The sequence below is a fragment of the Lepisma saccharinum genome, chromosome 12, assembly GCF_977018435.1.
Source record: "Lepisma saccharinum chromosome 12, izLepSacc3.1, whole genome shotgun sequence".
Taxonomy (NCBI): domain Eukaryota; kingdom Metazoa; phylum Arthropoda; class Insecta; order Zygentoma; family Lepismatidae; genus Lepisma; species Lepisma saccharinum.
Window position 1 is genome coordinate 16823641 of NC_139240.1, and position 14207 is coordinate 16837847.

Genomic DNA, 14207 nt, shown 5'->3' on the forward strand with positions numbered 1-14207 from the left:
GGGATGCCATACCGCAAGCAGACATCGATAGACTCATCCTGTCCATGCCTCGCCGTGTTGCAGCAGTTATTGCCGCCCGTGGAGGCTGTACACGCTACTAGCTCCTTGGGGTTATGCAACCATGTTGTACGTGTCACATGTCACACCACCGAGCTCTAACTGTAATCATTTTCTTATCTTACTATGAACTACATATTTGCCAAGTTTCGTGTTTCTATCTCATTTCCTTCTGGGTGTTGCAATTTTAATGGTGAGCATTGTATTTGAGCAATGCTCACCTAGCATTTGGGAGCTGTACACAATCACATTGTTCGGTTGAGTCATTCGTATTATTCTAATACATTCCTTCGCTCTCTGAGCGCGTCCCAGACTGCAGAAATGCATGCATTCTGTGCAGTTCTTTTCAATTGATTCATTGATTGATTTGATTTATTTTACTTCGCTTTTCTGTCTCTTTTGGCTAATCACAAAGATGAGTGAACACCGATGCCCAGGTCGAACCCGGAACCCCTGGCAATGTAGCACACTGTAAAAACATAGCCAGTCCACCACGGAGGTCGGCCAGTTCCTTTTCGAGTCATGCATACGAAATACAGAAACGTGTAGTGATAATTTTGATTATTACGTATTATTTATTTCGAACCTAAAGTGTAAATTCAACAATGATCTGGTGAGAAATTGTCCAGGTTTTAAAGGATGGAAGAAACAAATATGAGTAAAGTGTAAGGTTGCTGTCACTTTTCCCTGATGTTGAAGGAGTGATAACCACAGGTAAGGTGGTGATACTAATGTTAGCGAAGTTAAAATCGTTTTCTTGTTTCACTCTAAAGTACCTAAAATTTTAATTATTTTTTTTTTTTTAAATAAGTTAATAAGCACTCACTTATAGGGATATTTCATTCTAATATCCAAGAATTGGAAAAGGATCAAAATTGTGTGCTTTAAATTATAGATATTCTTAGTTACAATTGTCATATGTTAAATAATAGATTAGGGGATTGATTTCTTTGCTTAAAGGTAAAGGAAACTACTGAAAAAAATCATCTGAGAAGTATTTGTGTGCAAAATGTTGATAATATTGTTTATATCGATTAAATTATCAATAATGAAAAATGTGTTGCCATTTTTTGCGGTGTCCTCTTTCTTATGATTTTGTCTTCCTTTTTCGCCATCCTCTGTCCTCTATTTTTAATGAATGTGTCTGGTCACCCTAGTGATTCATCACTCCACACAATGGTTTTCCAATGTTCTATGGTCCAGTTTCAATGCTTCTGCACCACGCGAGGCAGTGTTTGGCATTTGCCTGAGTGATGTTCGACTTATGGGCAGCTGCTCGGCAAATGGAAACCAAGTTGCCGCACCTCGCGCCGAACAGTATGGTGCTTGGAGTAGATCCTCATGCAGTTAAAAATTCCTGTGTGATGGTGGCGATGGATGATTGACCCTCTTCAACACTTGAATGTCTCTGGAGGTCGGCTTGCATGCTTTTGGGTTGTACACGTCCCTGCATACTTCCACTTCACTATAACATCGGAAACAGTGGACCTAGAGATGCTTAGGAAGGTGGAAATCTTGCACACAGACTTCTTACACAAGTGGCACCTGACCACGTTGAAAGTCTGCGAGTTCCTCAGACTGTCCCATACTGCTGTCTCACGCTGTCTGCAGACTACTGAGATCCCTGACCATGTGTACCACGTGGCAGATGGCAGTACTGTGTCACCCTCTATGATAAACACACATTTCACGGTGTGTTTGATACTTTCGATCACATAGAATATATCCCACTAAAGTTTGAAATTAGCGAAGGAAATTTGAAGAGACACACAGATGTAAAAAAGATCTGAAAAATTTGGGAATCTGTCATAAAAAAAATAGAAAAAATACTGCTCTAGACATAGGAGATAGTCGGTATGCCGTACAATAACTTCAGAATATATGGTAAATGTAATCACCATGCCCAAAGCTGTGGTCATTTTGCCTTCACGAACCTCTTGCTACATTCAACATCTTAGGAATGGTTATGGTGTGTTGTTTTATGTAAAGGCATGAAAGAAGCAATTCTATTTTGGTCATGAACATCTGGCTACAAGGCGCGCTACTGAAAATTTGCCAAATCTCTATGTTAACTGGTGCATGAAAGTGCCTTAATGTCTGGTATATTAAGATTAACAGAAAACTATCTGTGGGCGAATGTACATCTCATGATTTGGCACACTCAGGAGATGTATTATTTTGAAATTTAGCAATAAATGCAGGCTCGACAAGGACTTGAATCCGGGTCTGCAACATACTATGCTGTTGCTCTCCCACTCAGCTATCGAGCCAGACCTGGCTTAACCTAATTTTTCCCTGTTACTGTTTACTTGCATGGAATTCTCTCTCTCTCTCTCTCTCTCTCTCTGGGATACTGCAAAAGGATCTGTTGCTTTTGAACACTGTTGATGTCAATGGTGCCAAGACAGAGACAGCCTGCATTTTTTGCTGAAATGTCTACAAAGGATGTACAGTCACATACACTTCTGAGTTGTAATGATCCCATTGAAAAGTCAATGGTATTGTTACAAAGCAGGAGTGTCCGTGACTGTACATGCTTGATAGTAGTACAGCGTGTCCACAAAAACATTCCGTGATTATAAACACATATAGCATCACTCTCAGTACTCATATTTACATAAAATTGGTGCCATTAGAGGCAGAAACTTAAAAATTTGAATACCTAACTACCTACCTCAGTGGCACTCAATGTGTGCTCCTCATGTATCGCTGCAAACATCAAGGCGATATTCCCACTCATGCCACACACGTTCCTACGTATCTACAGTGACGGGTCCGATGGGGGCAATGATACGACGTTTCAGATCTTCCAGATCTTGAGGCAGCGGAGGTACGTATACAAGATCTTTTATGTGACCCCATAAGAAAAAGTCACAGACAGTGAAGTCAGGGGACCTCGGTGGTCACTTTCAGAACACAGCATCTTTGTTTCCGGAGCGCCCAATCAATCTTCCTTGAAGTTTCTCATTTAGAAAATTCCGAACATCGAGATGCCAGTGAGGAAGTGCTCCATCTTGTTGGAAAATAAATTCATTGTCTTCTTCTTCTTCTAATTGTGGAAAAAGCCACTCACTGAGCATATAAAGGTAATTCATACTGTTGATAGTGTCCTCGTGAAAGAAAAATGGCCCATACACTTTGTTTCGATACTGCACAGAACACATTTACCTTAGGGGAGTCACGTTCAACCTCCAAAACAAAATGTAGATTCTGGGTCCCCCAAATCCTAACATTGTGCTTGTTTACTTTCCCATTGACGTGGAACGTTTCTTCGTTACTGAAAATGATTTTTGCTGACAGGTCCTCATTATTATCCATAAGTGTTAATAAATGTTAACGGAAAGCAAGTCGTTTTTCACTGTCATCAGGTTTCAACTTTTGCACTAACTGCAGATTGTAGGAATGAAACTTCAAACGAGTACGTAGGATTTTGGACACAGAGGATTTAGGGATGTTTAACACACAAACTACCAAAGTGGTCATTTTGACCCCTCAACGTCATTCATCATTCTTTAATTTGAACATTAATTGAAATATGATCAACAGGTGGCGTCACTTTTCTTCTCTCTAATCATTGTGATTACACCCTAAATATCAGATTTAAATTATTATTGGTTTTCTTTAAAAATGATGATTTACCTAGAACTACGAGGGGGTCATTTTGACACCTGCCTATTTTTTAACCCCGGATAAAAAAACACAACTTTTTTGATTCTTGTAGATACCTTTTTATGAAGATGTATTATAGATGCCCCAGAAACAATTGTGAACAGCCATTGTGGTCGTTTTGAGACAAGGAGTATTAGTGTTTGTAAATTATGGAGTCTGCAGGGAGTAAACGACTTACAGGGGCAGAGATTCTAGCACAGTTGCAGGATATTGACGGTAGTGTTTCTGGTGATGAAGGCAGTGACAGCTGGACTGAAAACCAAGATGTTACAGACCTTGACAAAGAAGATGTCTCCAGTAGTTCTGACGTAGATGTTGAATATACTGATTGTGATTCAAGTGAAGAATCTGAACAAGGGAATTCTACTCAAATCAGTATTAGTGAAGTGGCTCCGGATCAGACTGTGTGGACGGTATTGGATGTAAACGACAAGACATGCGGAAGAATACAAAAACATAATATAGTTCGTACCAAACCAGGACCCACGTCCCACGCTACGCGTAATGTGGATGATACTTGTGCAAGTGCATTCAGACTGGTTGTAACTGATACCATGCTGCGAAATATAAAAAATAGTGTACAGAAGCTGAGGCCCGTCGACTTTTAGTTGATCCTAACTGGTCGATTTCTCTAAATGAGCTAGATGCATTTATTGCCTTGTTTGTATTTCCGTGGAGCAAAGGGGATGAATGGCGTAAGTGTAAAGTGTCTCTGGTCTGAAAACTTGGGCTGCAGCTTCTTTCGGAATGTCATGCCCAGAAATAGGTTTGAAATATTTTGTCAAGGCTGCTATTGGTGAGCCCAACTTAAGAAACTTGAAACGAATACGTAGGATTTTGGCCACGGAGTATTTAGGGATGTTTAGCTATGGACAGACTTCATAGGACTACATACAAATGTCTCCTGCACCTGTTCCACAATTTCCAGACTGGCAGATGGTCTCCCTGAATGCCCTTTCTTATGATCACATATGCACCCTCCCTCTAAAAAATCTCTGTACCATGTCAGAATCGTCTTTTCAGTAGGTGCCTCATGTCTGAAGGTCTGTCGGAAGGCACGCTGGACTGTCACTCCACTCTGTGTGTTATGGTATTCCAGTACACATCAACTACGTTCCTGTGGGTTCGCAATGAATCTCTAACACTACAAAATTCACACTGAACTCAAATGCAAACCCAAACATCCAGTAAACATCAACAGTAACACAATTTGCTTCTAACAACAATGCCATTTACAATAACACATTAACAATCTAAAGATTTTTTCCCTTTTTTTCATTCTTTTATTGTTATGCCATCTATTGTTGTAGTTAATGCCAACAATTACAAATCCGCTAAAATTCTTTGAGCTGTTCTTTCAAATGGTATCGGTATAAATTTCGTATATACATAATTAAAATTATGTGGTCGGTCGTTTATAATCACGGAATGTTTTTGTGGACACACTGTATAATAACTAAACTACGGTGCAGATTTTTTGCCTACTTTATTCCTTTTGTAGTGAAATATAGGCTTTAATGTTTACAGTTCATTTCATGACGGCTCTAGTCCAAAAATTCATTTTTATAATGCCTATAAATGCCTAAAAAGATAGATAAGAACAGAGTAATATCAAGCAAGCATACCAACTTATGTACCACTTCATCGTTTATATTATTGTCCTCGCAATATTTGTATATCTTGGCAGACTGTGTGATTGGATCACATGGGTCTTCTCCAAAACATATTATTTCATTCTTCTTCCCATCTCCCCCTGCTGCATTTCCACTAGACAATTTCTTAATAAAACTTATTTTCTGACCTGCAAGAAAACACTAGCATTGATCAAAGGTATACTCAAAATAATGATAATAATAATAAATAAAAAAATGCAATTACTCTTAAAGCTGTCCTACTCAATGAATATTACCTGGTGGGAAAACAGATTCCCTGGAAACGGGAAATACAGTGAATTTCATAAAACTTCTCAAGAACATTAAGAAGTCATGGAATTTAAAACATCATGTAGATTTGGTGAATATATTTTATTTATACTAATTTGTTACAACAGGTGTTTTATATATGAAAGGAAATAAGTGGTGTGTCTTGTATCTTGAACCAGTGCCTTCATATTTCCACTCTCAAAATATACCACGAAGGGATTTATAAGAAGTTCAAATATTCTAAACTGATCTGGAAACATCAAACTTCCCGAAAGACCTGGAAAAATCAGGGATATCGTTTGAAAAAATTAGTGGGAACCCTGAAGAGATAACAATGACTTGCAGTTTGGACAGGAACCAAACAAGATGTAGCAGTTATTATGTATAACTAGTAATCAGTCATTAATTTAATATTACTGGCATTGACAGTTAAAAGTATTGGTTTAAATTTGATCACATGTCTTTCTGGTGTCTTCGATACATTTGAAAATTTTACCTCAACCAAATTTACTTTACTATGCTCTTTCTTCAGCCATAGGAAAACGATGTCTACCTGAGTATTTGTAGATAAGTCTATATTATGTTCGTGAATCCATAGTGACCATGCAAACTATATGCTGTGCCTCATGCACATAGGAATATTCAGCGTACAGTTGTATTTTTCAAGGGTCCATGGACAGTGGCAAAACCAGAATAACGAGTTGGGAGGCAGAGTGGTGCAAATGTTTTCAGGTGGATTACATTTATAAAACTTTTAGGCTAAGAAAAATATTATTTCTCTATTTTTTTCTATTGGCTGGGAGGAGGGAGGCTGGCCGACTGGGAGGGGGGTTTCAATATAAATAACATTGTGCTTGACTTAACGTATACGTAAGGAATGCAAAAACACCCTTCAAGCTCGCTTACTTTTAGTTCCTTGATTAGTGTGGTTAACACTAGGAGGACGGTGATTTCTTTTCCATGCAATATTATTCACTGCTTTTATTCTGAAAGTGAAACAGCACATGTGTTTCTCTATTTCTTTTATTTTCACATCATTATAAAGTCATTACAAATTCTGCCTCCTGCAGTGGCTAATAGAGGGTCACAAAAGGAACAAATTGTCTGGTCAGAAGGACCATGTTATTCATATTCAGTTAAATCATGGAAGACGTGAAGTTAACTTAACATTGTCAAAATTATAATCAAATATGTTCTGTACAAAAATATATAAATACATCACCTGTGAAAATCATGGTGTGTATGTGTATTTCTTGTATTTATTCCATTTATTTATTTATTTATGAGTGTATTTTATTTATTTACTTATGGTGTATTTTTATTTATTTTTAAGTTTTTGTGTTTGTAGAAACTTTTTTTCTTACCATTTATACTACATATGCTTTTTTCATGGGTGGGAGCTTTTCAAAAATATAATTACCCTATTCTATACACGAATACTCACTATATTATGTTCGTGAATCCATAGTGACCATAGCGGCAAAGGAGGAAACGCCGGCTCCCATGACGTAGTGGTTAGCACATCATGCTATGATGCCAAGGGTTCCAGGTTCGAATCCCAGACTGGGCATGGATGTTTGTGAGTGTCCATTCATCAATGTCATCATATGATCACTCGTCTCCATCTTCGCAATTAGCTCAAAGTTGCACAAAAACGAAGTAAAATAAACAAAAAAAAAAAAAAAAATCAATAAAGGAGGAAACATCAATCTACCGACACTCACATGTATTGTCATCATCTTGCACATCTTCATCTGAAGAATAAATGTAGACAAGTTCGTAAGTAGTATGTAACGAACATCTATTCCGGCATTGTCATTATCTACTCTGTACTCATCATATTCATAAATATTGTCTTCTCCCTCAGATTCGACATCTGACAAATCACGGAGATAATGAGGTAGCTAGCTACATCACAATCCAGTAAGCCACGTTCGGGCGACATAGGACACTGCACTGAGCTAAATAGAGTAAGCGAATAAGAGTTTGCCAATTTTTTACTGTAAGCTAATTCGTTGACCTACTTGAAGTAACATTCAACTTGAAAATACATCCCTTAGATGAACAACAATGAGAAAAGATGAAATAAGGTTCACTCACACTTAGAATACGCTATTGCTAACAGATTTATCTACCTAAGAACTGTACCCGTCAAAATGACGGGTGATCGTACTTATAGTAGTAATCGAATGTAGTATCCTTCACACGTGAGATAAAGTTACACTTTTTACACAAATGTAGAGCACTAATATTTGTTAAAAGTCACAGAACATGGAAGCTGCGGAGCAAAATTAACACTGTCAAAATTACAATAAAAATAGGGTCACTCGTGAAAGTGACGGGTTCCATCCTTCTAGTGTTGAAGAACTACACTTAACTGTGCTATGGGACTCTCATTTTTGTGGAACGACACGATTCTCTGATTCTCCTGCATAACACTACAATTGAAACTTCAAACTGAAAGATTTAGATGTGTTGGTATTGTTGTGATTGTCCATATTGGTATTGTTGGATCCTTTATATCAATATTTTTGGTATTGTCAATGTCGATATTTTCGGTATCGTCGATATCGATATTATCAGTATCGTCGATATTGTTATTATCGGTATTGTCGATATCAATATCGACATCAATATTTTCGATACTCGATATATTGACTCGATATCGAAAAATAAATAATGCACAACACTACCTACATCCTGAAATACTTGTTTCCCTGTAAGGCTATGTTTGCTGTCTTATCTACGGCGATAAGTGGATTTTAATAGTAAATTTTCAATGTCAACTTCTACCACCACTGTAGAGATAAGCAACACACATAATGCATTGAAGGAAGCAAATATTTCAGGGTGTAGGTGTCCCATTTTTATTGCCAGCGACTACACTTAATATTATATTAAAAAAATACCTTGACATGTAGTAAACTGCTCAGAACAGGCTTCACTTATGTATAAACTAACACAATTTAACCTTCATCTTTCACATGTAGCACTACACTCTTTCATAAGCTTCATATGATCCTTCATTCTTTAACATTAATTTACTTATTAATGCCACACCCACCTGTTTAGGGAGCTTTCAGACTGAAGGGCAAGCAACATATGACGGGCAACACAGGGGTTTCACACTGAAGTTACAAGTGACATACTCCTGCAGTCTATAAGCAAGCATTCACCATGCATACGCAACCAACAGACTGAGGCAACACGGTACCCGATATTAAGAAAACAACCAAGAACGAGCAACATACAAGCTACAAATGAGACATGTAGCTTGTCTTGCAGATTCAGTCCAGAAGTTTGCATTTATTACTGAGCATTCACTTCCAAGTGACCTGTGTTGCTTGTTGCCTGTTAATGCGTATCCCTGCAGAAGTCAAGTGATCGTGGTGAAATATTGGATTTTCACCTTACAACATGTAAGGGCATTTTAGTAACACTTAATACTTTAATATTCATAACTAAGTTGGGTAATCGTATATTGGAAAAATACTTATGTGTCAGTAGAAGAATAAGTTAGTTGTAACCTGTTATCAACAATCCTAATTACTAAATAGTAAATAGTAACATTACCACAAAACCAGCCACAGGCCATTTGATTACAAAGTGATGACTTTACCACTACACCATTGAAGAGGCCCTTAACCGTATTGGCCGATACCTAATGGAAAGACTCTGTTGGAATTTGCCAATACCACGTGGAACTTTTCCGACATTTTGGTCTTTCACATGATCTGCAAAAATGCACCTTGACACTTATGCAGTCTAATTATCCTGCAAGTTACGCAAAATTAAAAGTTTTGGTTTAATGTACACTAGTCGCATGTGGAAAACTAGATCTTGCGACTACACAACATGTACAGTGCCATGCAAAAGTTTATCAACACCACATTTTTCTGGGATAACTTTTTCAAACTTCATAGATTCAAGTGAATTTTTTATATGATAGGCAGCAAGGTAGGTAAATCCATATCAACAGGTGGTAGCCCAGATCGGACTATTTACAAGATTAATAAAAATCTTTATTCAATTTTTTCATCCTGGTTAAAAAATGACTCTTATTCTTATCGTAATGCATGAATGCTTTTGGAAACAATCACCAAACTTGTCACCGGTATCAATCCACTTTAGTACTCGGTTTTAAACCCCTTAGCATCAATCGCAGCCTGGAACCTGTCTGGCATGTAGTTGATCACCGAAGGAAGGTTTGTTTCCCATTCTTCCTTCAGCTTGGAAGGCTGTTTGGCATCTCAAGATCGGCCATCTGTAAAGTTCTACTGAGGCGTTGTCAAGATGGTGAAATCCAGGCAGCCATGTGTGAAGGATTCCCTGTATGATTGGAGCATTCTGCATGCTACCCGTACTAATCTCCTTCCATCATCCAGGGACATTACTTGAGAAATAATGGCACCAAGAGTAAAGCCACCATCCGTGGATGCTGTGAAGAAGTGGCTGAGGACGGGGGACTGTTCGGATGTTGGCCTGTGAAAAATCCATTGATCTCCCAAATGAACATGAAGATCAGACTGAAGTGGTTGAAGGAGCACCTGATGTGGACACAGAGCCAGTGCCAGTGGAACAACATGCTGTGGACCATGTTGCCCTGACACGGGGGCCAGTTTACAGGTAAAAAGGTAGTTTGTACTGGATGTTATTTTGAAAGTAATTACGGTGCGCCGGGCAGCCTAGTGCCTTGTCACCGTAGAGGTTGAGAAATGTACACGTCGGGCGACCTCGCGCCTGTTAAGACGTTTTCTTGGAATAAGACGTTTTCTTGGAATAACGCAAGTCTACCTTGTGACAAGCGTACTCCACATGTAATTCATGAAATGTAAAGCATCCAGGTACAAACAATAGAGATTCCAACATCAAAATTAGAGTTTTGGCCGATAATTAGAGAAATGAACGTTCGGATACGACTTGTATATACTTCAACTTTTACGTTAATTAAACTATAGAAAATATCCAAAATTTCCGTTTTTAATTTCACAGATGCTGGCAAGGTAGTTTATCCCCTATAGCAATAAGGTTTCGCAAAGGTTATCCGTTGTCTCTTGTAGTTAATTATATAATTATGTTGACTTGTAGCAACCCACGTGCATTGTCGTACAAAGAAAGATACCCCTAGACAAATCTGAGCCGAGTACGAAGTGTACCGAACCTCGAGTGCGGAGGTAAAGTGTGGGGGGCCAGGTTAGTAACAACCAATGAGAGTAGGTACCGTCTCTTTGAAAAAAAAAGTATGATGTCCCAAAGGCGAAAGGTATGCCCTCAAGTACCACTGCCCACCATCAAGAATGATGGTGGGAATGTGATTGTGTGAGGGTGCTTCTCTGTACTTGGGATGGGTCACCCACCACCCTCGGGGCAACATGGACCAGTCCATGTACAGGGACATTCTCGCAAATGTCATGTACCCATTCACTCCTAATCACCTCAGATGCAGGTTCATCATGCAGGAGGACAACAACCCAAAAAAACGATGGAGGTCACCCAGGAGTGGATTGACCACCACCATCACATGACTCGTATGGAGTGACCAAGCCAGAGCCAAGACTTGAATCCCATCAAGCACATGTGGGATGAGTTGCAGCTCAAGCACAATACAGCTAAAAATGCCCATGAGCAGTTCCCCCAGCTGAAGGAAGAATGGGCAAAGACCTTTCAGTCGATGATCGCAGGTGCCAGGCTGCAATTGATGCTAAGGGGTTGAAACCGAGTACTAAAGTGGGTTGATACCGGTGACTAGTTTGGTGATTGTTCCTCAAAGTATTCATGCATTGCGATGATAAGAATAAAAGTGTCATTTCTTTGCCAGGTTGAAAAAAGCAAATAAAGATTTTTAATAATATTGTAAATAGTCCGATCTGGCCTACCACCTGTTGATACAGAAGCACCTACCTTGCTGCCCAACATATAAAATTCTCACTTGAATTTATCGCAGAAAAACATGAAGTTGATAACTTTTGCATGGCACTGTATTTTAATGATGTAATTCTAGAATATTTTAAAGCAAAACTCTTGGTAAATGTATGTAAATAATTGGAGTGGAATAATTAGAAACTAATGTTAATTAATATTTTGCTGAAGTTTAAATTATCATTACAATCTTCAAGAATTGGTATTTTGTGGGAACCAATAAGAGTATCGACTTTCATATGGTATCAGCTCGGCCCTAAGAGAGACCTCAATTTCTCCCATCACAAGCAAAAATATGGATAACAAAATGAACATAAATCCAGCCTTAACCACTATACCATGCTTATTTTTAGATGCAGATGCTAACGATATGATTGTTCTATGCATACATACCTTTATGCAACACTCTAGGAAGATCAAATTTGGAAAGAGATATACCAAACAGCTCTGCTTTAGCCTTACAGAATTCAATTTCATTTTCACTTGCGTCCCTCATGGTTCCACTACCATCCAGCACCGATAACACCTCACCTATCATTGTTTCCATGCGAGATACCATGTGGTGTTTTTCATTCTTGTTGTCTTTTGGATGCTTGGCATTTACAGTCTCTTTCGCAGGCACCTTCCAAACATAGCTGGTGTACCACTTGTAAGTACGTCCACGTTTGGCTTCATTGTAACTTCTTTGCAGAATCGCTTCGACATGATCACCAACAGCGACAAAATCTTTAACGCATGAATCAGGTGGTAACTGCTTCCCCAATACTTCCAAACTAAAAGAGTGATTCATAGCAAATACATGCTCGGTTTCATTCTTACACTCGACCGAAATCACAAATGAAAAGGGACGAAGCAACTTTACAACAACACCATCATAAATTTTTCCTGGAATTATATTTTCACCCTTGTACGTAATATGCTCAAACATAAAATTTGGTTTGGTATCTTTGTTTCTTTCTTGCATCTCTTCTCCTGGATCCACAACTGTTTCTGGCTTCTTACCGATCCATGCCACCTGACACTGAAACTCTGCTCCACTATGGTGGGGTTTCTTGATGCCTACACAATCAAAGAACAAGTGGGCTCCTAGTTTAATAAAGCTGCTAATATCTACAGAAGGATGGCAATGTTCCCCTTGTACATAAAGGTCATTTTTATCGCACAAGACCTTAGTTTCTCTGTTATTGAAATTTCCAGTAATTATAATTTCATTAGCGTTCAATATTGTGGAAACGTAACCTATCTCTTTTTTATAAACTGTTGCTTCATTCTCTGCAGCTTCCGTTGGAAGATTACTCAAGTTGTGTTTTGATGGCTTCTTACCCTTCCATACCAGTGTTGCTATGAATCTGGCACCAGAAACATGGGGTTGTGGTAGTTCCGTAGCATTAAAGTACAAAAGCTCCTTTAATTTTAAGTGGGTAGATAGAGGCACGTTGTCACACAATACCTTATCTACATAGAACACATTGCGAGAAAACAACGCTTCACATCCACCGAAAACGGAACACCACATGACACCCTCACTCTCGGATACAAACCTCTCCAACAATCCACTGAAATTACAAACTGTTCTAGTTGTGGTTGTGCTAGATGCCATTTTAACAATCAGGTTGTATCCAAGGGGCATGGGTGCGTTAGTGAGCATATCCCCACCTTTAGTATCATTCCAAACCTTAGCAGCTCTGAATTCAGCCCCAGAAGCATGACACCCTTCTAGTCTAACTGCGTTGAAGCTCAGTAACGCACCGACAGTAACGCAGGCAAACAAAGATGTCTTGCAAGGTGCATCATTGATGTACAACACATCCTTATTGAATATAGCCTTGAACTTTTCCCCAAACAGCTCAAACACGATGACAGCTTCCACATCTGACCAGAAGCACAGTAATTTTCCAGTTTGTTTCGTAACTTGATTTTTACATAATTCCGGTTCCAGTCCGGGAAAATTTTCGAGATCAAATTTGGGAATCCTTTTGGTGGTATCACTCTCCCTTCTGGTTTGTGCTTTCATGCCGACTTCTGTTTGCACTGGGCTTGAACTAACTCTACTTCAGAACGAGATAAGTGGCTGTGGAGATGCTTGTTTGTGACAAACACCTTTCTTCATCTTGGAATTACGCTTGCACTACATGGATGAACTCAAATCATAGCTTTAGAAGCATATGTTCTACTTCCTTTTTCTTCACACATACGTTTACACACATTTCTTTTGACCTTTTATCAATATTGTAATAACAATATTGCATAATGTATTATAATACTGGAGTGATTGTTTAAAAAATTCAAGCATGCTAACTATATTCAAATATTTTTCTCCACGTTATCACAGTAAAAAAAAATATGATTAGATATTGCACTGCATGCTGATTAGATAAAGCATTACGAGATATCACTGCATACGCTGCGTTAAAGCAAAACAACTATGAAAGTTAAATGAAGATAATTTAAAAAAATAAACACGTAAAATACCAAATCTATATAACAAGATCCATATTGTTATTAACATTGTTAAACAAAGCTTTTTCCCATTGACAGAACAGAAATGGAATTTCATGAATTACCAATACCCTAATTTAATCACAGACAGGTTGGTGGCCATGTACAGTCATGGAAAATAGTTCTTGGGCCACGAGACCT

At 38.5% G+C, this 14207-nt stretch overlaps 1 protein-coding gene across 9 annotated transcripts in view; it reads right to left on the reverse strand.

Moving 5' to 3' along the window:
• The window catches only part of LOC145996578 (uncharacterized), a 108420-nt gene that overhangs the window by 50871 nt on the left and 43342 nt on the right, over positions 1–14207 (reverse strand). For all 9 annotated transcript variants that reach the window (XM_083133090.1, XM_083133094.1, XM_083133099.1 and 6 more), the window contains exon 4: positions 5352–5527. In XM_083133090.1, the coding sequence (XP_082989216.1) occupies positions 5352–5527 (176 nt within the window). The remainder of the gene's footprint in view (positions 1–5351; positions 5528–14207) is intronic.